Source organism: Mustela lutreola, chromosome 8 (assembly GCF_030435805.1).
Source record: "Mustela lutreola isolate mMusLut2 chromosome 8, mMusLut2.pri, whole genome shotgun sequence".
Taxonomy (NCBI): domain Eukaryota; kingdom Metazoa; phylum Chordata; class Mammalia; order Carnivora; family Mustelidae; genus Mustela; species Mustela lutreola.
This window is the reverse complement of record NC_081297.1, coordinates 17,032,386-17,057,204: the sequence shown is the minus strand read 5'-3', so window position 1 is coordinate 17,057,204 and position 24,819 is coordinate 17,032,386. Positions and strand designations below refer to the sequence as shown.

At 49.2% G+C, this 24,819-nt stretch overlaps 1 protein-coding gene across 18 annotated transcripts in view; it reads left to right on the top strand.

Annotated features, from left to right (window-relative positions):
- Positions 1 to 23,694, top strand: part of KIAA1217 (KIAA1217 ortholog) — a 289,219-nt gene extending 265,525 nt beyond the window's left edge. For 8 of the 18 annotated variants that reach the window (XM_059183910.1, XM_059183914.1, XM_059183916.1 and 5 more), the window contains 12 exons: positions 1,860 to 1,990; positions 2,355 to 2,502; positions 4,284 to 4,734; positions 7,093 to 7,276; positions 10,834 to 10,997; positions 11,724 to 11,888; positions 14,921 to 15,040; positions 18,599 to 18,634; positions 18,788 to 18,865; positions 18,978 to 20,576; positions 21,123 to 21,245; positions 21,993 to 23,694. In XM_059183910.1, the coding sequence (XP_059039893.1) occupies positions 1,860 to 1,990; positions 2,355 to 2,502; positions 4,284 to 4,734; positions 7,093 to 7,276; positions 10,834 to 10,997; positions 11,724 to 11,888; positions 14,921 to 15,040; positions 18,599 to 18,634; positions 18,788 to 18,865; positions 18,978 to 20,576; positions 21,123 to 21,245; positions 21,993 to 22,487 (3,694 nt within the window). In that variant the 3' untranslated portion in view covers positions 22,488 to 23,694. The remainder of the gene's footprint in view (positions 1 to 1,859; positions 1,991 to 2,354; positions 2,503 to 4,283; positions 4,735 to 7,092; positions 7,277 to 10,833; positions 10,998 to 11,723; positions 11,889 to 14,920; positions 15,041 to 18,598; positions 18,635 to 18,787; positions 18,866 to 18,977; positions 20,577 to 21,122; positions 21,246 to 21,992) is intronic. The other 10 variants (XM_059183913.1, XM_059183918.1, XM_059183917.1 and 7 more) reach the window with 6 other exon arrangements.
- The last annotated feature ends 1,125 nt before the right edge of the window (positions 23,695 to 24,819 follow it).

Sequence of the window (24,819 nt, the reverse complement as noted above, 5' to 3'; positions counted from 1 at the left end):
GCTGTGACATTTAGGGGTCTCCTGTGTGCAGAGTAATAAAATCCAAGAGGTACACTGTGTGGAAGAGATTAAAATAGAATTTTAGGCAGACTGACTCTGGGTCAGATGATAGCTCCTAAGACTATTAATTACAGCCTGGCAAGCTGGTGGGTTTTTAATGGAACCGTGATAACATTTGGGTCTTAGCTCTTCCCTCAAAACTTGGAAGGATTGGACAGTGTGTCCTGTGTGCACTCTTAATATTTCAGTTTGATGATGAAATGGAAAATAACTTTTCATTTCAAATAACACGTAGGTGCCATTTTTAGAGCTCCTTGGAGGGACGGCACAGGTCCTCCCCTCAGGGATGTAGCAGCTGTAGGAAGTTTCTGTGGGTGGGACACAGCACACCGGTTACCTCTCCGTAGTTCACGGTGTAGACCGGGAGCGGAAAAGGCTTTCGCTTTTGGTTTGAAGTTGCATCATTTCATCTGAAGGAATCACAGGCAGCTGGGTGGGTCCCTTTTCCCTAACAGAATAAAAGACGTCACCGAAAGCCCCATCCCGCTTCTCTGTGGCGGATGAATTTGTTGTTTGGTCCAAGGCTCCTGTGAAACATACATAGCATCCCCCCGGGTCCCTCCTGCAGTGGCTGTGCCATCCGTAACTCCCACCTGCGCGCCCACTTTGAGCAAAGGGCCCGGGCAGACCTTTCTTTTTTCTTCTTTCTTTTTCTTTTTCCTTTTCTTTCTCTTTCTTTTCCTCTTTCTCTCCCTCTCTCTCTCTTTCTTCTTTCTTTCTTCCTTCCTTCCTTTTTTTTTTCTTCCAGATCCACTGTCTTCCTCGCCTGCTCTAAGCTCTACTCCAGCAGCAGGTGGAATGTTGGTCGCTTACTGCCACCTAGTGGTTCTTCATCTCTCAACATCCTTTTCCTTCACCTTTAAGAGAGAGGCTTTCTGTTGTCAGGTTTACAGGCAAATGGAAGTGATAGGAACGTGTGTTTAGGACAGGGTTAGTAATGTGCCCAGGAGACAGGATGTTGTCATTTGGTTGGGTGGTTGGTTGGTTTGCGTTTTGAAGCGGAAGACCTTAATTCAGTTCTGTTGGAACTCTAGCAATACCTTAGGGTGTGGGGGGGGGGCTCTGTGTGTGTGTGGGGGGGGGGGTGTTTCTCCACACTCTCCTACACATACAGACACACCAGAAATCAGATCTGTGATCATTTTTCCTCTGTAGCTTAGAGTAGAAAGTGAGTCCTTATTGATGAGATCATCAGTGTAAGCTAGAGGTTCTCGATCAGGTGCAAGTTTGCTTCCCTCCCCTCCCCCCTCCAAGGACATTTCCCACCATCTAGAGACATCCTTGTTTGTCACAGGCTCGGGGCAGGTGCTACTAGCATCTAGTAGCTAGAGGGTTGGGATGCTGTTGAGCACCCCACACTGTTCAGGGCAGGCCCCCACAAGGAGGGATTATCCAGTCCCAAATACCAAGTTCCAAGTTGAGAAGGCTGATCTAAACCCATCAGGATCCCTCCTTTTGCCCCGCTACAGCGCATACAGTTGATCCCCTCTGTCACATTACAAAGTGCACAACCCCTGTCCCTTAGTTGGCATCGGTATCCCCACCGGAAATAAATAAAGAAAAAATAAAATAAAAAACAAAGAAGGGATGTCCCCATGAACAGGCCCTGGGAAAATTCCCTTGCACCTGCCTTACACCCCAGCAGAATATTTAAGCCAGACCAAGCCACTCTTGTGAGCTGCCGTCTTAGCAGAAGGCAAGGGGAGGCGGGGACAAGCCCTTGGCTACTGCAGCCGCTCTTCTTGTGGACCCGGTGTTCACCCGCATCTGCTGGTCTGCTCCTCCCCTGCCCCTCACAGTGAGCTGGAAGACTTTGTTGAAGACTTGAAGAAGGACTCTACATCCGCCAGCCGAGTGGTCACTCTAAAAGACGTGGAAGACGGGGCTTTCCTCCTGCGACAAGTGGGGGAAGCCGTAGCTACCCTGAAAGGTGAGCCTCCTCCTTGATGGGAGGAGTCCGGAGCCCGTCTCCTGTGGGGTGGGGGGTGTTAAAAATCTGTCCAGCAGTGAAGGATGCATCATTCATGCCTGTGTGCGTGCACATAGTCCGCAAGCACCTTTGTGTGCCAGGCACCGTTCTAGGCACCAAGGATGCCTCACTGAATGAAACTGGCAAGTACCCTAAATACCCTGTAAGATTCAGGATGAAGGGACACTAATGACAGGCGGCTGCCTCCTGAAGATGGTGTGGAGCGCGTGAGCCCCGCGCTTCCGAGCCTGTCCAGTGCGTTCGCAGGGTGGGGGCTCCACATCCTGCCTCTCCGGCGGCTCACCCTCTGGCTCTTGGCCTGCAGGAGAATTCCCAACCCTACAGAACAAGATGCGAGCGATCTTGCGCATCGAAGTGGAGGCGGTGCGGTTTCTGAAGGAGGAGCCCCACAGGCTGGACAGTCTCCTGCAGAGGGTGCGAAGCATGACCGACACCTTGACCATGCTGCGGAGGTAACCGGGCGTCCTGGGGGGTGGGGAAGCGTCCTGAGGCGAGGCAGTGACTCCTTCCCACCACACTTACTCCGTTGCGCTGTGACCGGAGGTCTCGAGTCTTTGCCGCACTTGGCAGTGCCTAGGGCTTAACATTAGCAAACCTGGTAAACTTTCTTCTTCTTCTTCTTTTTTTTTTTTTAATCATTTGAAGGTGGTTCTTTTCAGGAACCATAGCCTCCTTCGCTTCGGGAGCAGAGAGGCCTTCAGTTAGGAGAAATGCGCTGGGAAGTTCGAGAGACGGTGTTGGGGTGTGGGGCTGCCCAACTCGGGGGCGGGGAGCAGGTGGAAGGAGAGATCTAGAGCTCGAAGTTGCCTTCATGAAGATGACTCGTGGCAGTGGAAGAAAGGGCACGGTAGCATGAGACAGAAAGAGGGGAACAGATCCTTGGAGATCAAAGGAACAGGGTCAGTAAAGGAAACAGAAGTGAGTAGCAGAGGAAGGTCACAAAGGCAAGGTCTTCTTTTCAAATCAAAAAAGAGAGAAAACATTTTAATAACAAATCGAGGCACCGACTAAAGGTTATCAGTCAAGTTGGACATTGTCTGACCTAGAACTACGTTGATCCTAACCATAACCTGCGAGGAAGGCCTTAGAAGGCATTCTCATGCTCTTGTCCTGGTCCTCATCTTTATTACATTTTATAGAAAACTATGTGAGGCTCAGAAAGGTGAGGTTCCCAGCATCATACGGCTAGAACATGGCAGGAATGATGACATTCAGGCACGGGTCTGGCCTGACCCCAAAGCCACATCCAAATCAACAAATAGCGTGACAAAACCCCAAAAAGCAGAGGAGGTTGAGGACTAACCTACGTGCAAGATTTGAAGTCGCGGTCGACCCTTGCAGAAAGGCTTGATCGAGTCCAGGTGGACAAACCTGATCACACGAGGGCTGAACAACATGAAGAGCAAACCCAAGGAGTGAGAATGCAGCGGACCCTTGAACAACTCGGGTCTCAGTTGCACGGGTCCGCTTGTGTACATTTTTTTTTTTATAAATACAGGGCAACACTGTTAAATGCATTTTCTTTTCCTTCTGATTTTCTTAATGTTTTCTTTTCTCCCTTTATTGTAAGACTACCGCAATAACGTACAAAATATATGTGAATCAGCTGTTTATGATCTAGATAAGGCTTCTGGTCAATAGCAGTTAGGTTTTTTGGGGGGGTGGTGGCAAAAGTTCTACTGTGATTCTCAACCGTGTAGGGGGTCAGGACCCTAACCCAGCCCACGCTGTTCAGGGGTCCGCTGCAGGAGCTGCCCTCCGCAGGGGTTCGGCAGTAAAAGGAAGAGTGCTTGGAGGGAGCAGGAAGCTTCGGGGGTTGGAACTGAGCCTGCCTGAGGGCTGTCCCTCTGCCAGGACTGTTCCCAGGACTGGGTACAGGAGTTCTTGTTAGGGTCCTGTGTTCACTGTGTGTTGCCACCGCGCAAATAGTGATGAAACGGTGTCTGGCTGGGCTTGACCGACCTAGTGGAAAGGGAGAGACAGACCCTATCTTAAGGGAAGGACTGAGAAAGCAGCTACCAGAGGCAGCCAGGAGACAACCGGAGGGCATTAGGAAGTTGCTATGGAAACCCTCAACACTGAGCGGCTACTCGGGGTTTTCAAACGTCTTAATTCTGCAGCAACAGCCTGCCTGGCTTTGGGATGACACAGGGTTCAAGTTCATGCCATACAAATAAAATGCAGGCTGCCCCTTGTAAGAGTTAATGCTGCTGTGCCTGGTCTCCTCTCCCAGACACGTCACCGACGGACTCTTGAAAGGTACAGACGCCGCCCAGGCCGCTCAGTACGTGGCGATGGAGAAGGCCACGGCCGCCGAAGTCCTGAAGAGCCAGGAGGAGGCGCCCCACGCCTCGGGCCAGCCCCTCCACACGGCAGGAGTCCCCGGCGACGTGAAGTCGGAAGTGGTGCCCTTGACCGTTCACCACGCACAGAGCTCCCCCGTGGTCGTCCAGCCCTCCCAGCACTCCGCCGCCCTGCTGAACCCCACCCAGCACCTGCCCACGGGGACCGGTCCTCACCCGGCCGGCCCCCCCGCCGCCGCCCAGGAGGGGACCTCCGCTCTGCCGTCCTCGGCTCAGGCTCCACAGTCCCCACAGACGCCTGTGAACGGTTCCACCATGCAGAGCTTGTTCATCGAGGAGATCCACAGCGTGAGTGCCAAGAACAGGGCGGTGTCCATTGAGGTAGGGTCCTATTTCCATTTCTCGTAGCCCCTCATGAAGGAATAACACCTGGTCCTTTCCCTTAAAGAGCGTATGGTCTGGTTGTCAAGGTCATACATGTATGTGCATAAGGATCGCAGATAGATTTGTAGCCCTATCCATGGGTTTCAATGGCCGGATTAAGAGAAAGATTAAGATTTCAAGAACGGTGGATAGTGTGACCCTGGTGTCCTGGGAAGTGTTTAACACCAGCTCTCGGGGGGGGGGGGGGGGCGGGGAACTCCCCGATTTGTAAAATGACCCATTTCTGTGGTGTGTTTTCCCATGGCCGATTTCGAGTTACAGCGGGATATTGGGGAGCGCACAACTGGGGAGAAATGTGAGTCGGCTGTCCCCGGCCAGTGCGTGCTGGCTCAGGCTTCCCCCTGGTGAATGCAGGCCTGCAAAGCGTTTGCCGGTAGTCTCGAAAAATCTGTAGAGCCTGGGTGAGCAGAGCAGTGTGGCAATGGCAGGCTGGGTTAGAGGAGTGTTAGAGCAAAGGGAGTCACAAGTCAAGCTGTTGAAGGAACCTGTTTAAGGGAACAAGGCAGGGGCCATGAGGCTGGCAAGACAGGCTGGATCCGGATTTCGGGGAGCTTGCAAGGCAGTCCAAGGGGGTGTGGGCATCCAAAAAATCCTGCTGCTCGGACCGGCGGTAAAAAAATAGCATCTTCAAAAAATCACTCTGAAACAATAGAGTCGATTCAGGTGGTGGGTCTAGGATTAAGGATTCGGGATAGAAGTCATGAGCACAGGCTTGGGGTGAGAGGCAGAGGCAGTCAGAGTGGAAGGAGTAAACTAGGCCTTAACATCACAGAACAGAAACCAGGCCATGTTCTTTAAAGATTCTTTTTACCCAGGACTGGTGTCCGTGCCCGAGTAGGACAGCTTGCTTCCTCCTTCCTCCTGCCCGATACGTCCTCCGGTCCTGACCCCAGACCATGGCCTTGACCGTCCCGCGTCTCTCACAGATCAACAGGGATAATTCAGGTCTCAAGAGAAAAATAACCTCTTCAGACTGCCCTGGCCACGGTCCTGGCAACGGGGCCTCGGAACTTAAGAGTCTGTTAAAAATGCCCGGATCTGGGGTGCCTGGGTGGCTCAGTTGATTAAGCAGCTGCCTTCGGCTCAGGTCATGATCCCAGCGTCCTGGGATCGAGTCCCACATCGGGCTCCTTGCTCTGCAGGGAGCCTGCTTCTCCCTCTGCCTCTGCCTGCCATTCTGTCTGCTTGTGCTTGCTCTCTCTCCCTCTCTCTCTGACAAATAAATAATCTTTAAAAAAAAAAAAAAAAAAAAAAGCCCAGATCTGCAGAAAGGAGGCCTGGGCCTTTCCTGCCCACCCCGCTGCTGACGGCTGAGGAGAACTTGCTTCACAACCAGGATCTGAGCCCCGTTATGCTCTAGGTCCTCACAGGCTCGGGGGCAGGCAGTGAACCAAAGGGACGAAGTCCGTGCTTTCAAGAAACCTGCCTGCTTGTAGGGAGAGATCGAGAACCAGTGTATGAAAATAAATAAATGAAAATAAATGTTTGGAAAGACAAAGCGGAGGAGGGTTTGGTGAGGATGATGATGGTGGAGACTCGGGTTTAGATAGCGTGACTCTTGGGCAGATCCTCGTCTCACTGGGCCCCAGCGTCCTCTGGCTAAAGAGTGCTAAGAAAGCGATCTCCTCTGTCCTTCCTCATTCGTCCATTGTGGGGTTCTAGTAATCCTGGTGCTAATTTTCCCTCTGCCCATCTGGGATGATTCCTATGCCACCCCAAAATCACAGGAAAATGTTCTTTTCGAAAACGTATGGGTATTTTAAAATGCATTTCATGTATTTCTCCCTACTGTAGAACTTGGTGGAGCTCAGACGTCATCTAAAAAAGCCCATTTTAGACATAAGAACGTTTGACCCACAGGCCATAGAGCTTTTCTTAGGCAGACGTGGAAAGCAGACGTAGGAGTCTTTGTTCCCAGTGAGTGTTTTGGTTTTGTTCCTGTCCGTTTGCACATCTCCTCCATGAAAACCCTTGGTTTCAAGACAGAAACCTGGTTGTGAGATGCGTGCTTTGGAAGGCACATACCTGTGTCCTTTTTATTACTATTCGGAGAGTAGCAGTAAGTAAGTGCTCAATAATCAGTTAACAAATGAATTTGGGTTTCTGAGCTCACTTCTCTGTGAGCGAATGTCCGTCACGTCGGCTTCCGTGGCAGCGAGCCCAGAGGCAGGTTTGTCTGAGGGGCAAACATGTCCCTCAGCACAGACCCCAGACCGCCCCCTCCATCGCCGTGAAATCTCTAATTAGCTTTCCCTTCTGATTGCTAAACTTCCCTCCCTTGTGATTTTCCTTCAGAAAGCAGAAAGGAAATGGGAAGAGAAAAGACACAATCTGGACCACTATAACGGGAAAGAGTTCGAGAAGCTGCTAGAAGAAGCTCAGGCCAATATCATGAAGTCAATTCCAAACCTGGAGATGCCACCAGCCGTGGGCCCACCACCAAAGGGCGATGCCTCCGGAGACAAGCTGGAACTTTCAGGTGAGGTGCTCCCAGAGCTGGGCCCGGTTGGCTGCCCACTGGTCCTGCACGTGCCGGCCGACAGGACCAATCTCTCGCATCTCAAGAATTTGATAAAATTGTGAAACAGGAAGAACAAATCCTCTGGATTCTCCCTCCTGCTTTTACACCCAAAACCCTAGCAGGGAAACTTGTGTCCTGCCTTAGGGTACCAGAATAGTGCCCAGTAAGGTAAAATTTAGATGCCTAGCTCCTACATTCCCTGTGAATTTATGCCACTTCACAGCACCAGCTAGGAGGATAAGAGGGCCGTGTTTAAAGTAAGAGCTTTTCATCCGCTGCAGGAAGAAAATACCAGCCTTTATGAGCTCCCAAGGGGATATTAGATCATAAGGCGAAATTGCATTTTTTAAATCAAAATTATTAGATTGTATATTGAACCCGCTAAACTCTGGAAGTTAAGCATCAGTGTGTCATTAACAACATAAAATAACTGCTAGAAAACCCAGCCTACTAAATCTCCAACCAACGAGCCCCACGCCTCGCTCTGACTTCAGAGCTGAGAACAGAGACACCATTGTACTCACAGCCCAGTGTCTCAGAGCCAAATTCAGGGATGCCTCGTCCAGGAACCAAGGCAATCTGAGGAGGAATCGCCATCTTGACTCGCATGTCGGGGAACATGGAAGTAGATACGGTTTATAACCACTGAAACCCTGTCTCGGGTTTTCCTTCCCCAACGTTGCTCTAAAATCCCACTCATGGAAACTCTGCCCATGAGCCTGTGCTAAGTTTTTCACCTGCTTTCCCCACCTGCCAGCTGTGGGAGGAGGCCTGTTTAGGGATCCTGACGGGGGAGGCAGCACGTGCCCGGGAAGGAAGGGGCCTGGGAGGGACGGCTCTGCTCTCCTCAAGATGGCTTTTCTCCCAGAGTTCTGTGAGGAATGTCTCATGGCGGAAGGATCTACACCCCCCCTCCCCGCTTCTGTTTCTATCTGGCCTAATTTGGCTCTCCCTATTTTGAATTCTGTCAGATAGTCCCTGGATGTTTTAGAATCACAAGTAAATTATTTTAAGAAATAGTTACAAATTAGAACTGTTCCTTCTCCGTGATTATATAACAAAAATAATAACACTATGTTTTGTTAACTTACTGCATTTGGGCTTTGTGTTCCTGCAGAGTAAAAAAAAAATTGCATGAAGTGTTTTTAAAAAATTAGTCTCCGAAGTATTTTTCACTCAGTTAAAATGTTCTTGTCGTTCTTTTTATTTTATGTTTAAATAAACTCTACACCCAGCGTGGGGCTTGAACTCACAGCCCTGAGATCAAGAGTCGCACACTCCATCGATAAAGCCAGGCAGATGCCCTTGTTTTTTGTTTTGTTTTAACATGTGGCCTGACTTCCTGTCGGAGTCCACGAACGGACAGGCTACCAGAAATGCATAAGGGTCCAAGCCATTTCCTGCAAACGTGGGCTCCTGTCATTTTTACTTATTTGGCATGGATGTTATTTTTATTTATTTGTGTTTTTACTAATGAGGTAAAATTCTACACTGAGGGTTTAAAGAAAAGCTTTTTGTATTTCCTCTTTGTGCACTGACTACTTCAATAACGGGCATGGACCACTAGCTCCTAAAGGTCGCTAGAAGGTTTTAGGGATTGTCGCCTCATTCCGTGCCATAGAAAAATTATTCGCAGAGCTGTGTGTTAAAGAGAGCAAGAGAGACTCTACTCAAGACCACTGCAGTGCGGGAGAGAAATTGAACTCGACTCTGAACGCAGCATATCAAGGGCAGGGAGATTCGTGCAAAAGGCAGGCTGAGGGCTTGGCTGTCCAGCGCGGGGAATGAAGAACCAGATCCGATGTCTTGCTAAATTGACTTAGTAGAATTCTTTGCTAAAACTGGGCTGAGTCGACCAAGGGCAAAGCCTAGTGGAAGAGTGGACTCAGAAGAGCCCCACTGAAGCTGGTCAAAGAGGCAGGCTTTGGGGCGCCTGGGTGGCTCAGTGGGTTAAGCATCTGCCGTCAGCTCAGGTCATGATCCCAGGGTTCTGGGATCGAGCCCCTCATCGGGGTCTCTGCTCAGCGGAGAGCCTGCTTCTCCCTCTCCCCCCAGCTCATGCTTTGTCTCTCTCTGTTAATATTTTTCTTTTTCTCAAATAAATAAAGAAAATCTTTAAAAAAAAAAAAAGAAATAATAACAACAAAAAAACATCTCTTGTCATTACATAGGAGAGGAGACCTGGGCCCACCTCGAGAGCCTGACAGCCTTTGCTGGCCCCTGGGGTACCCACGGAGCTGATGAGGGCATCCCCTGGCTGGGCTGCTGGCTTAGGCACCAGCCAGGGGGCCCAGTGCTGCTCGGGCCTCATAACCCAGCACCAGACTAGAACCGGTCACTACCCGGAATCTCGGGCATATCACCCTGATGATTTACCTACATCCTTACTCTAATTTCAAGTAGAAACTCCTCAAACAGCTCTTCCTGGGTTGCTCAGAAGAGACAGACACGTTCCAAGGAGGGCACCTTGTCCCTAGAGAGAGCTGGGCAAAGCGCACTTGGAAGCCCTGACCATCCGTGTGCGCTTCTTCCGCTCTGGTGAGCTCTGGGCCTGAGTGCCGGTGAAGGGCGGAGGTGAGGCTCGTGACCAAGGCAGGAGTCGGGCTGATGGTTTACATTTCGCTAAGTGCCTTCTGGGGGCAGCTCTCTGGGGAAAGCCAAGCTGGTGTCTGCATTCTCTAACCTGTGGTGTCCATCCTAACTACTGCCTCCTTCTGTTAGCGAAGAGCCCTTTCCCACCACACAGCTGTGGCCCAAACTCCACTCTCTCGCTGACTTTGTTTTCTCTTCCGTCTGCCCCCCGCTCTCCTTCTGGCCCTTCAGCGGTCACATTCTTCTAGCATCCCCTGCTCCAACCCGTCCTGCTCACACGGTGGAGGCTTTAGAGGCTAGGTGGGGGACTCTGGATTTTTTTTTTTTTTTTAAGATGTTATTTATTTATTTTGGAGATCGAAGAGGGAGCAGGGAGAGGAGCAGAGGGAAAGGGAGAAGCAGACTGTACACTGAGTGCAGAGCCCAGCACAAGGCTCGACTCACCACCCTGAGATCACGACATGAGCCGAAAGCAAGAGTCAGCCGCTTAACCGACTGAGCCACCCAGGCATCCCTGGATTTGTCGTTAGGCTCCAGTATTTCATCTCTCCAAGTAAACCCCAGATTTTTTGTTGAATAAGGATAGCTCATACTTGCATTTACATATTGCATTTACAATAAGCCAGTAGGCACTGTCCCAAAGGCTTCCTGGGGACATATTGTTCCATCCTCACAGGCCCCCAGTGGAGATTATAATAATGCCCATTAAACAGATGAGAAAACAGAGGCAGAGAGAAGTTACTTAACTTGAGCAGGATCTTTCTCAGATTTCGAGTCCGGCTTCAGGGTCCATACCTTTAATCGTCACACTAGGAAGAAACTAGAGAAATATTTAGGTCTGACTGCATCAAGTTTCTAGAAATACCCTGTTCTGGACGTTACCGTGCAAAGAGATTATTTTTCAATGACACACTGTTTTCCAGAAGACTCTCCAAATTCAGAACAAGACTTGGACAAGCTGGGGGGTAAGTCCCCGCCTCCTCCACCCCCGCCCCCTCGGCGGAGCTACCTGCCAGGATCAGGGCTCACCACCACGAGGTCCGGCGATGTGGTCTACACCAGCAGGAAGGAGAACACCACCGCTAAGGTCTGATGGGTTAAGTGCTGGGAAACAGGTCTCCGGGTTCAGATGATACCTTTAGACAAGGTTCTCTCTATTTCCCCTTTAGAACGCAACCTGTAGTGAGGCAGAGGAGAGAACTGACTAAGCTAAAATCACAGGAAGGCCCCACAGATGGGAAAATGTCATCCAGTGTTTCGGGGCGAGACTCAGTGCCACGAGCTTTATCCTTACTTGACTTTTCGCTGCGAGAATGTAACATGCGGATTACAAGCTACTTCCTCAGCAAGGTGGCATAAGATTGAAAATGGGGGCGGGGGGCGGGGTGAAGAGGAGGCCGAAGAGAAACCATCTTACAACGCTAAGTGAGATTGGCTGACACAGTTGTGCGAGTCCATACGGAAAGATGTTCAGTGAGTTTTCGTTTCCACTTCACTTGGCAAGTTTTGTCTTTGGTGCTAAATGTGAAAGACAGTTTCCGAGGAGATGTCGTAGGGGCGGGCCTTTCTTAAAGGCACCCACGTTGAGTCGTTCCAATTTTATTAAAGATCTTAAGGCTATTCACAAAATGGCAGCTTGTGCAAACCAAAACCCAAACTGAATGGAAGGGGGATGTTACAGTCTTGAACTGCGTTTGAAGAGGCAGGAAACTAGCGCCCCAGGCAGTAGGGGAGCGCGTGTTCTCGTGATCCGGCCCTCTTTTTGCCGGAATCTACAGGGCTTAAGCCAGTTTCTGATTTGAATATTCCACAGGCAAGCAGTGAAGATGCCGGACCAAGCCCCCAAGCGAGAGCCACAAAATGTCCAACAGAGGAGCCTGCTTCTGCCTGGACCCCATCCTCACCACCAGTCACGACCTCCTGCTCCAAGGATGAGGAGGAAGAAGAGGAAGGAGACAAGATAATGGCAGAACTGCAGGTACGTGGGTGAGGTGGCCGTGGCTCCTTGCCTTCCTGTCAGGGAACCTCATGACATGTGTAAGGAATGATATCTCACAAAACAGCTCGGGAAGTTCATACAGAAAATCAATCGCCAGGTTTCCTCACTCTGGCTGAGAGGATTTACTTTAGTTTTAGTCTTGATAGTTGGCGTCATTTAAAAAGCAATTAGACAGGGATCCAAAATACCAGCCCTTGTCTTGTCTTCATCAGGACGAAGGCCTACTTCTGGTGGGTCCCCCTCCTTGGGTTTTATTACTTAGAATGGCTGCCCTTAGGCCTTCTGCACTCCATACCAGGCGCTCATTTGTTGTCAGCGTCCCCTTTTTAATATTCTGACAAGGTAAAAGATTCTATTTCCCATTTTCTTTGGCCTGTTTGAGAAATGATACCTTACCTATTAGTTTTGGATTTATATTTTTTAACTAATTGACACAGTCCATTCATAGGATGAAGGGTGGACTGCAGAAACTATACTCAAAGCTTATCCCAACATTCAAATCATGGCTGAGAATCTACCTTGGGTGTACCTTCTAGGAACTTTTCTAACCAGTGACGTGTGCATAATTCCCAGACCAAAGCCTGTTGTTCATAGAATATTTCATTATTTTGACCCATACTTATTCTAGGATGTTTCCCCCCTTTGGATGGTCAGATGGTCAGACCACAACCACGTAGGGCTCCAGAACGGGCCGCCTGTGCACCAGCGTACTCCTGGCTTTGTGCAGGCCCCACGGATCCGCGTTCTTCCCACGGAGTAGAGAGAACTCGCCAGCTGTGTCATTTCTGCCATGGCTGTTCTGTTTTGTCTTCCTGGGTGGTAACTGTCAAAATTGGGCTGTTTGCATCTCCAGGACGCCTGGCTTGATTTGTGGAAATGGGTGCGTCCTTCAGGGCCTCACTAAAACTCCCAGACTGGCCTGGGACACCCCTCTCACCAGTCAAGCTTGCAGAAAGGTTTTCAGAATGGCTAGAGAGTGTCGTTTGTAGGAACCCTAGATTGCTAAGGTTAGTGACGCATGCAAGAGTTGCGAGCTTGGAGGCGTCCGTCCCTCCGCGATCCAGGGAGGACCCCCGGGGCTGTGGATGCTGGCTGTGTCCAGTGACAAGGGTGCCTGTTGCTGGGGGATTGGGTCTTGTCCGAAGACATGGAGGCAGGTTCTGGGACCCTTCACTGTAGCATCTGGCCCACAGCACGGTCTGAATTGGTCCTGGCCCGGTCTGGTTCAGGTGGACGACAAAGCGGTCAATGATGTTAAACCTGTGCGAGGTGAACGGTCACTGCTGATCCTAGAGGCGAGACGTTCAGGCTCATGAATAACCCCACACTAGGCCCCAAACAGAGGTCATGTGTTCAGCCGCTTAGAGCTCGTGGCCTGAGAACTTTTCTCTCCACTGATGTCTGCCTATCTCACAGTGCTTTCTCTGGCTGAACATTTTCAAAGGCTGGAGTAATTGGCTCCTTGCTGTCTTGGTGGTGGTTAGGTAATACTGGTAAATAAAGTGTTCTAAGCCTAACTTAGCCAAAGCCAGACAGCCCTCCAGCAGGGTGGTGCTGGCCGGTGGGGGTGGGGATGGACCCAACCCGCTGACTCAGCAGGTCAGCCGCTGGCTCTGGACTTAGGTGCCCCCAGGCAGGACCAGGAGCAGGAGCAGGAGCAAGCTTCCGAACAGAACTGGGGGACGCCTGCCCGCTCCGGGGTACCAGGCACCAGAGGAAGCCACAGGCTTCCAAGTCCAGGGGCTGACAGCCCAGTGGAGATGGTGATGGCCTTAGTGGGCTTCTCCAGGGCCGGCGAGGACTGGGGTATCTGAGGACCTGCAGGGGGGAGCCAGCGCTGCAGGAATGGGGAGCGAGTGGAATGGGGGAGAGCAGCCAGGAAGGGCCCAGGCACCGGCTCCTTTCGTATTTCAGGACCGTACTGAAATGGTTAACTTGGTGCGGGCACAGGTTATTTGTTCTGCCCACAGAGTTGGTTCCAAAGGACCCTATTTGACATTAAGAAAATATGAGGCAATGATTGGGATTTTTTTTTTTTTTCATTTAAATAACTGACCTTTAATCCCGGCTGTGCATTTGATTATTTGGGGGAGTTTGTTTGTTTTTTTAAGGGAAGAAAAGGCCTCTGAATGAATTGTGTTTTGGGTGACGCCCAGGTAACAGAATTGTTTTTTAATGAGGTGACACGGCATTGAGTTGAGAACCACCGATTATTTCAAGAAACTGGGCACTGGGGTTCTTCACCTTTCTTGCTGTCACGATCGTATCGTCCCTCCCTCTGTGCCCCAGCGCCGCAGCCTCGGCTTTCTGTCCGTCTGAGAACTCCCTCGCCCCGTGTGCACACAAGCCGATGTGGGCTCCTCGAACCAAATTTGATAGTGTTCAGGGACAGACCTAGAGGCTCAGGCAGCCCCGAGACCACTCAGAATCTCGGGGTGCTAAAGATGTCCTCTTTTTCCTCCAAATGCCCCTCAGAACGCCCCAGAGCATGCGAGTCCCTAGTACTACCATGGACCATGAATTAGTCAGGATGACTTCTGTTGTAAGATGGAAAGGTGTACAATATCCTGTGCCCCTTTTTCTTGGACCTCAAGAAAGCTGGTTTTAAAAAAAAAAAAAAAAAAAGGAGGAGAAGAAAAGGACCAAGAAAAAAGAAAGATAGTTTTTTGGCCCCATTCATTTACATAGTCATGATTTTTTAAAGGTCAAAGCAAGAAGCCCTACTAAGTGCAAATGAGGTTCTGGAAGGAAGGCCATTCCTTGCAAGACTCCTGTCCGTAAATCCTGCCGGGCACAAACACTAAGGAAGTCTTTGGCCCCTGGCTCTGTGCTCACCTTTGGTGCCCGAGGCCCAGAGGCAGAGCCCGTGTCACAGGTGCTGCCTCCTTGGCTCCGTGTGACCGCACGCAGGCCTGGCCTGAGGTCTCTGTGCCTCTGGACCCCCTGCCTCTTCCCTCCGCCCTCCTCGCTGCCCTCGGATCCATGTTAACCTCAGTATTTTAATCCCTCAGGCTTTCCAGAAGTGTTCCTTTATGGATGTAAATTCAAACAGTCATGCTGAGCAGTCCCGGGCTGACAGTCACGTTAAAGACACTAGGCCGGGGGCCACGGTCCCAGCCAAGGAGAAGAAGGTAACGTGGCAGAGACATTGGCCACACAGTCCGATGGTCCTTCTTTCCTTGCTCTGACACTAACACTGCTCGTGCGTTTGTCCTTCTGTGCCCTCTCCTTTTTTCTCTCGCCTTTTTTTTTTTTTTTTAAAAAAAACTAATGCAGACACAGCCTGAGGTTTAATCAGAGATTAACCTGTGACCTCTGCGTTCCTGTGCACAGCACCCAGTAGTCTGTGCAGAATTTCAGGCATTCTCTTCCCAAACTGTAGACTACGCACACGCCTGGCAAGATTTTTCTCAAACTCCAGAAAAAAAAAAAAAAATAGAAACATTGATCGAGTGTGTAGCGCTTTTTCTAATTTTTAACACGTCTTCTAGGTCCAACACACCTACGTTAGAGTAGGACTCTACTTCCTCAGACTCTAGGAAGAAGACACACGGCAGAGCTGTACGTCCGCCGCCGTCCCCAGGGGGACCCTCATGGAAATGCACACAAATGTATTTGCACACACGTTTTGAGGATGCCAGATAGAATTTTTATTAAGTACAATACATTCTCAGACTATCCCTGGCAGGACCACAAGTCCAGTCTGGGTTTAGTGCTGATGTACACTGTGGCATCCAGACAGATGTCCTGGCTCTGAACCAGAATTCACTGTCTTTGCATAAGTACGAGGAAAAGGATGTCAGCCTGATTTTCTTAAAGTCAGCTTTTTAAGTCATATCTGGAGCTTTTTTGATTTTTGGATATAGAGCCATCTTATCTGAAGGAAGCCTCTGTCTGCATGTCAGGATTGAAAGTTTATCACGACCAACTCAAGTCCTAGCATTTTTTCACCAGGAACGTGTATTTCAGAAATCGAAGGTTCTAGCATCCCATAGATAAAGTCAACCAAATCGGCCACCGTGTAGCCTAATAGGGACACCAGCTGGATACCTCAGTCCCTGTATATTCTTATACAGCTCGCTCAGTGTGGGGGAGAGAGGATCCCAAGTCAGAGGGCTGTTCAGACATGATCCTTCAAGAGATATAGCCCTGGGGCGCATCACTCCAGCCACGCTGGAGGAGGCCGATCTCCTTCCCCTGTGTCACAGCTATCCCAAGGCAAACTTCCATCGGCCACGTAACACTGTTACCCGCGGCGGGGTGAGGGAGAATCTGTGCACCCGCAGAGGTTATGAGACTTAACGATAAAATCTGTTAATCTGGATGGAACCCATGATGCTGTATCGGAAATCGTTTGCTTTTTCAGTCTGTAGGATTGCCCTGTGTGGCCTTATTAAAACCAGCTCATGAAGGACCCTCGCAGTCCCCGAGTCACAAGGCATGCCTGGACTAAGGGGACTGTTGCTGGCTAAAACACTGCCTGGGAACCGGGAAGTTCTGGAAGATCCCTCTAGAGACAGTCATTGTCTCGCAGAATTTTACTAATTGGCGAAAAAGTTGCACGCAGTTCCTTGCCCTGCAGTTAGAAAGCCATATCCTTCCAGACTCGTGATTCTCAGGCGAGTCCCTCAGGTTAAGCAGGTCTGTCACAAGAGCCCTGTAGGGACTCTACGGCTTATTTCAGATCATTATACTCAGTAGATTGACCTGTTTCGCAATAATGACGACCATTGGACTTGTCCCCAAATTTGTATCCTTATTAACCTCTCCGCAGCCTATTCATCTACCCTTCTATAAATCAAATATTTCCTTAAAATTTTCTGTTGTCATGAAACACTAACCTAGTACTTCACCTGTATGCAATTTTCCTGTAACTGTGTCTCTGATGGTTTTGGCTCATTGCCCACGTGTGTTGTGAGCTTGCTACATAGTTGTCGGAACAATCCAGATCTCAGGGCCTAGAAGCAGATACAAAGAGGCTTTATTATTAACCTTTTTACACAGAGTCTTGACCATTGAGATCATATCTAAGATGTTGTGAGATGACATGACCTTTGTGACCAAGCTACCCTGGGTGAGGTCAGCGCACCTGCTTTAATACGCTCATTCTTTTCTCTAGCCCAGTGACCAGAATGACAGGTCACATGAAACCTGCCCTTGGCACGTTTATCTCCATGGCTTTCATTAGATGATGGCTGCTACTCCATCTGTTCTAAAATATGTATGTCCCTGGGTGCGATTTGAAACACTTAACCATGGGGATGGCGTGAGCTCAGACAGATCGGAACAGAGGCCAGTCCGACTTGTCAGCAGCCCGATGTCATACATGCGCATTCCTTGTCCAGCCCCTGGGTAAATCCTCACTCGAGTCTTAGCATGGCATGCTAACTCCAGGTTTGGGGTCAAGACCTCATTTAGTCTCCCTGAGACCTTTTATTGGATGTGTTAGTTGTTTAATAATCCAAGTTTAAAATCCCACGTTCAACATGGCGTTGTTCAACCACACCAGCCGAATCGTTGCACACACTTGGGGGCCTTACCAGGAGGGAGCAAGTTAAACAGGAGGTGTGGGGTAGCTAAGACACCTTGTATCCTATATGATGTTTCCATGTGATTAATACTGACTTTGTTGTTTGTATGTTACTCCTTGAATGTGTATGGACGCTCTTTCCATTTGTAACAAGGTGTTGGGATTGTATGGGGCTGACAGGCAGGACCTCGTGATTGTGCTTTGTTATGTTGTCATTGCTTTTAACCAAACAATCTCCTTGGGACTGTGACCCATCCATAACCACCTCTTCCTCTCAAGCTTCAGCAGCAAGAAGAGAGGGCAGTTTGCCTGGGAAACGAGGAGGCACAGCTAGTGTTAGTGTCACAGCAGGGCCTGAGGGAACAGATACACACGGGCTGGAAAAGGCCACGCTTCCTGGTCAAGCACTGTCCCCACCTGGCCCTCCCCCGCTGGCTTCTCACGCCCTGAATCTTGGTGAGAGCCTCAGAAGTGGACCTTCGCTCCATGTTGGAGGATTTAGAGACTAGAAGCTGAATTACGATGTCACGGCCATCATGGTAGTCTCACATGTCTGCTTTGGAAATGTTTAGACGTTTTGGCGACATTACCGTTCTGAATTTGGATTTGATCACCTTGGGTCTTGTTAGTTTGAAGGTTGTTGTGACACGTTACTTGGCGAGTCCAAGTTAAAAAAAAAAAAAAAAAATGCAAGTACCTTTTCCATCTGTCCTTTGACCAGGAGGAAAAATAATGGGTTTTTTTCATCTCCAAGTACCACACCCAACAAATGCAGAGTCCTTATAGGACAATTCCCGTGAGAGAAACAGAGAGTGTAGTAAAAGATCTAGCTGAAAGGGACGTGAAAAAAATCTGGTCTAGTTCCTCAGTTTATAAGCAAGAAAATTAAGGCCCAGAAAAGTGAAGGTAACACAGCGAGGTGGCCGGTCTGGATTAGGATCAGAATCAGGATCAGAATCTTCTGCCTGCTGAGATCGGTGCTTTCCACAGCACCATACCCCTCTTCCCGTTTTAGATTCTGCTAGGCCCACCATCAGATGCTGGAAAGAGAACGTGTTGACACAGAATCGGTCCCTTTATCCTCTTAGCTGCTCCCTCACAAAATTCGAAATACTTAAAATACTTGGCTAATTGAGATTTTCGTCTTGTGCAAACACAGGGCATTTTTGGAGGTTGGAGAACAGAGCAACCCAAGGTAAACAGAGTTGTGTAGGTTTCGGACTGGTGTGTAACCAATGTGCTTGGCCCGCATGGTTTGGAAGTGTAATGAAAGGAACAATTTAGTGGTAGTCCACTTTGGGAGGGGATGTGGTTTTGTGGAGTAACATGTCCTACACTATTCTACCAGAATTTGGAATTTTTCCATGAAGACATACGGAAATCTGATGTTGAATATGAAAATGGCCCCCAAATGGAATCCCAGAAGGTGAGTGTAGCACATCCGTGTTCTGAATGATACCGTGCAGATTAATTACCTTCTTTTGTGGATCCGTTTCTGATTAATGTGTGTGGTTTCCCTCCTCCGCTGTCCCTCTCAGGTTACCACAAGGCCTTTAGGAGCTCTTGGTCACCCTAAGTGGGAAATGGCAGTGGGGGATGGTATTTTTGATGCATCCAGAACCTCAGAGTACAAAACAGACATCCTAAAGAAGGAAAACTCCATGCCCAACAAGAGTTTATTTGGAGATAGTAGAAACTATTCCCAGAAAAATGCATCTAAAGTCAACTCCAGCCATCCTGACACTCGTCCATCGGAAGTTGTAATAAACAGAGGACCTAAGGGCTCAGGACCTCAGTACCCCGTCTCTGACACGGAGCATCAGAAGATGAGTTATGGAAAGACAAAGGAGATGGGTCTAGAAGGACCAGAAAATACCGATAGGTGTGACCTTCCCTCTCCCACTAGGTCAACTGAATTGAGCCCGCGTGATGTCAAAAGTCATGATCAAGAGGTTCCCATGACAGAGTTCAGCCAGGTCGTCCTGAGACCCAGGGGCGCGCGGCATGCGAACGTGAACCCCGGCGAGGACGGGGAGTCAACCCCAAGTTCTCCCACTGAGGAAAACGTGACCCCCGACAACATTGCCTTCATGATTACCAAAACCGCGGTCCAGGTTCTCTCCAGTGGGGAGGTCCGAGACATAGTGAGCCAAAAGGGGGAAGATGTACAGACGGTTAATATTGATGCCAAAAAAGAGACCGCCTCCCAACGAGGAGGAAGTGAAAACGAAGAGCCGGTCGTGTGCCTGGACAAGAAACCAGTTATCATCATTTTCGACGAACCCATGGACATCCGGTCCGCGTATAAGAGACTTTCGACCATATTCGAGGAGTGCGATGAGGAGTTAGAGAGAATGATGACGGAGGAGAAGATAGAGGAGGAAGAAGAGGAGGAAAATGGAGACCCAGCGGTCCAGAACAATACGTCTGGAAAGTTCCCCAAGGAGGTGGCCTCCGGCGGCCCCAGACCGGCACGGCAGGCCGACCGGGAGCGACAGCCACACAGCCCGTCGGCCGAGGCCGACACATCAGGACAGGAAATGAATAAAAGGGAGCGGGGCAAGTTGGGCCAAGCTGAGTCTCCAAGTTCAGATAGCAAGGGCGACGGGACAGATGACCAGTTTGAAAACCCCAAGAAGAAGTTCAAGTTCAAGTTCCCTAAAAAGCAACTGGCGGCTCTCACTCAGGCGATTCGCACGGGAACCAAAACGGGGAAGAAGACCCTGCAAGTGGTGGTCTACGAGGAGGAGGAGGAGGACGGCACCTTGAAGCAGCACAAGGAAGCCAAGCGATTTGAAATTACTCGGTCCCAACCTGAAGACACGCCCAGAAGCACGCCTAGGAGACAAGAGCCGCCCGGTCCAGAGAGCACAGCTCTGATTTCCAGGACTGATGAAATTAGAAAAAATACCTACAGGACGCTGGACAGCCTGGAGCAGACCATCAAACAGCTTGAAACCACCATCAGTGAAATGAGTCCAAAAGCCCTAGTTGATACTTCGTGCTCTTCCAACAGAGATTCTGTGGCAAGCTCGCCCCACAGAGCCCCAGAGGCCTCTCCCCGCTCCCTGCTAGTTCTGGAGGAAGCTCCCACTGCCCCAGAGCCCCCCGCGTCCGTCCCTTCAGCTTCACGTAAGGTATCTTGGTCTGATGGAGAGTGGAAAGACCCAGCTGCTTTCTTACATCTGCCATAATCACCATTAGCAACAGGTGTCTTGTGATTGACTTGCTTCCTTTCAGGTGGCTCATTGTGGGTTTTTGTGTTTTTTGGGGTTTTTTTTTTTTGTCTGTTGGCCACCATCCCTTTCACTCACACTTTCTCCCTCACCTTCAGAACAACAACGACTCGGTGTCTAACAGCTAATCGATTCTCTTTTTTTACCTCTGTTGCTGATTGGTGTTGGGTAAACGCAGGACGCTGGGTCGGTCATTTGCTGTTGAAATGATTGCTCTGATACTCACATTAAAATCCGTTTGATCAGTAGTGGAGCAGTTTCTTCTGTTTGATTCTTCAAATTAACCCCAGTGGTGTCTCCTGATGTCCGTCTCCTCGATCTGTCCTGCATGTAGGGCTGTGGCTTCTCACGTTGACCTTCTCTGCACCCGGCGGGAGAGCCTCGCAATAACCCACTCACGCGCTTCTCCTTCTCTTCCCCTCCCGCCGCTCCCCCCCCCCCCCCCAGGGCTCCGCTGGGACCCCGCAGACGAGCAGGATGCCAGTCCCCATGAGCTCCAAGGGCAGACCCGGAAGCCTGGACAAGCCTGGCAAGCCGTCCAAACTGCAGGATCCCCGCCAGTATCGTCAGGTAGTTTTACCTTAACAAAACCCAATTTTGGATGGACGCTATTGCGGTTAAGAAGCAAGTCGCTGACTTAGCTTATACCAAATACTGTGTTTTCTTTGTAAGATATGGTTTACATAGACATCCTGGATCTGGGGCATGAAGAAAGTCTTTAAAAAAATTTTTAAAACACCTTTGTTAAACTCTCCACCAGGCTTTTGCATGCTTGCAGTAAAACACCTTTTACTTTGTGACTCCAAAGTTTAACCGTTAACACAAGGTGCCAGGCCCCTTGGCTTTTCTCTGGTGAAGGTAGTGGTTCATCAGACCATGTTGGGAAAGCGAGACAGAGCTGTCCTTGAGCTGCCCCGAAAGTCACCAGTACTAACGTAGATGCTGACCGCATTGCACTGGAGGCACATTAACTGTCCGTCACGATGGCCCCGCCCCGCCCCCACCCCAGTAACCTCCCCCGCAGACGCATGGCCAGCCTGGCACCGGGACGGGCGTGGGATGCTGGATGTGCCTGTTCTCACCGACACCTGTTCTTCCCTTTTCTCCTCTTCCGCACGTCCTGCGCTCCGTCCTCTGGGGGTTTCTGCCAGGTTCAGTACAGCACGACAGGACTTAGAGCTCAGGCCTTGAACTGGTTTGGTGTGGTTTGGTGTCTGGTATTTAATGTGTGCTCGGAAGGGCTGTGTTGCCAGACCCTGTGCATCGATCGTGTTACCAGCTTTCTGACAAACTGTCTCCCGCCATCTTTATTCGCAGGCTAATGGAAGTGTTAAGAAAGCTGGTGGGGACTGTAAGCCTCCTTGCCCCTCCTTACCTGCTTCTAGGATTCCAGCCCTTTCTCCCAGCTCTGGGAAAAGCAGTTCTGTGCCCTCTTCTAGTGGCGACAGCTCTAACTTGCCTGTCCCACCTACTGTTAAGCCACCGGTTACTTCTAACCCTCTCAGCCCCCAGACAGGACGCTCTGCTCCCTCTGCCTCCCTCATCCCCTCTGTCTCTAATGGCTCCTTAAAGTTTCAGAGCCCCACTCACGCAGGTAAAGGCCACCATCTCTCATTCTCACTGCAGACTCAAAACGGCCGAGCAGCCGCTCCCCAGTGCTCCTCCTCCCCGCCCTCCCCCGCCTCCCCCACTTTACTGAGTCAAGGTGCCAAGGGCGTCCGAACCATCCACACTCCCGGCCTCACCAGCTACAAGGCACAGAATGGAAGTTCCAGCAAAGCCACCCCATCCACAGCAAAAGAAACCTCTTAAAGGCCAAATCCTATTAGGCACAAGTCGGAGTTGCATTTTAAAAAAAAAAAAAAAAAAAAAAAAAAGAATTTTTTTTTTTCAACAGTCTTCAACAACTGTTTTCACAAGAGAATGTACCATATTGCTATACTCTATGGGGCTTCATGCTAAGTATGTGCTAAATACTGGACGACTAGATCTCGGTAAAGCTTGTTCGTTTTTTGGTTTTTTTTTTTTACTTTGTTGCTGTTGTAATTACATAGTGTTTACTGTCTATATTCGATATCTGTTACATGAAGTAAGCATGTGTTACAGAGAGTGGCTGGCAGGAGAGAAGTGTGCGTGTGAGATGCGGGGGAGGGGGAAATGTATTCAGCATGTAAAACATGTATGATTCCAGAATTTTAGTATGTTTTGTACAAAAATATTTTTCATTACGGAGACTAGACATGAACAGAGAAATACACAAGTGTGACTATACAAATTGTAAAACAGATACTATAATATTTCCTTTTATTTTAGTGTTATTTAGCTTTATTACAGATTTCTATTTTTGTCAGAACTTCATGGTTCCTTTCAAGATCCTTTTTGCCAAAAACATTTTGATACTATAGCATTGTACATGTGAAAGTAGTGTGCTAGACAGTATGCCGTGAACTTCGACACAAGCTAGCCCCGAGGCGAGTGTCGAAGGCAGTTTATCGAACCTGTTGCACTGCCATGAAAATTACGTATGATAATTTGCAGCCCAAGCGAGCTAGCTTTCTTTGCTTTTCTTTCTTTTCTTTTCCTTTTCTTTTCTTTTTTTTTTTTTTTTTATTCAACATATTGGGATTCTCTAGCTGGTTTCTTTGCAGTATCGAACCCCTTCCTTTGCTTTCGGAGACCTGGTAACCCACACTATTACATTGTGAATTTTAACATGTACACTTCTGTACGGTTCTGTCAACTGATCAACTTTTGTACATATATAAATAGACATCAGAAATACTGTATGTGACAGCACAGAGTAGTTTTCCCACACCAAAGTTAATTTTTATGCATGCTTTAAAACTTTATCTCGGGATGGGCAGAAATGGGGGCTCCCCGTACATTTTTAAAAAGCAACAAGTTTGCACAGCTAGAGTGTTTTTTTGTAAATAAATGTATTTGTATAACACAGTCATGTAATATACAGAACTATAAGCAGAGACTTTGCAAAACTAAATAAAGGGCTGCATGCTTATTATTTTTTTGTACCGTGTCCCTCAAACTGCTTCCTAATCTGAGAATAAACGTTAACTATCGCCAAGCTAAATGGTTTGGGTTTTGAGGATGTTGTCAGTGACACGTAATCGGACATGAACCGGTTTTCGGAAAGCCCTGCTTTTCTGAGTCATGATGAGCTCCTGGTACATGCATTTCCAAGAGTGGTGCCTTCGTAACCTGCTGACCCTTGTCTCTGCGGCTCACCCAAGGTTTGCCGACCAGAAAGCAAACCTGGGGACAGAGTTTCCACCCTCACTGACCAGAGGGGCTTGTATTACTTTTTTCCTTTTTTAATTCCCGGTGGAAGTAAATTAGAAATAAGCCATCTTTGTCACTATGAGCTTTTGGAGTTCTCCGTTTAAAAAAAATACCATTGGTGTACAGGGACATATGGGAGCTAACGTGACACTCTGTGTGTTCATTTGAAAAATGGGAAGAGCAGTTAGGGAAATAACACCGAGATTCAGAATCACAAAGAACAGTCCCAGAAAGCTGCCTATTACTGTTTCTTTTGCCCCCAAAATATTTAACTGGGTTTGATGTAAAGGCTAAACTGTTATTACTTTAGCACGTGTCCAGAGCTGCGATGGCTTCCTCAGAATCCTCATATTCTGTCTCTTCTCATTATGTGAATTGTTATCGCAGGTCTCCGGCAGGGCTCAGGAAAGTCATCTTAGAGTTTTTAGGCATAGAAGGTGCCAGCACGTCAGCCATGCCCATCACAGCTCAGCAGCTACATTATATGAAAATACATCCCGCAGCCAGCTGGCGCGTGCGAGTTTATTTGCTCCTCTGTATGGACCAACTGAGACTTCTTTGTAAGCAGCTAACCACGGGTGGTAGCCCCTGTCCTCAGTTTACCCTCAGACGTGCCAGAGCACTGGCGAGGATACACAGGGGATGGTCAGTTGCAGCCCATGTCATCACGAAGGCATGTCCCACAGGTGAGGAAAAACTCAGCATGGCTCAGCCATAACCTTGAGACCCAGCAAATGCCCGCCCGCCTCCTTGGGACATTGGAGGGAAACTGAGTCCAGTGGAAGAGCACCTGGGTTCCTTTAACGGCTAAAGTGGGTGATGCTTGATGGGATGAGCTCTTAGGCTT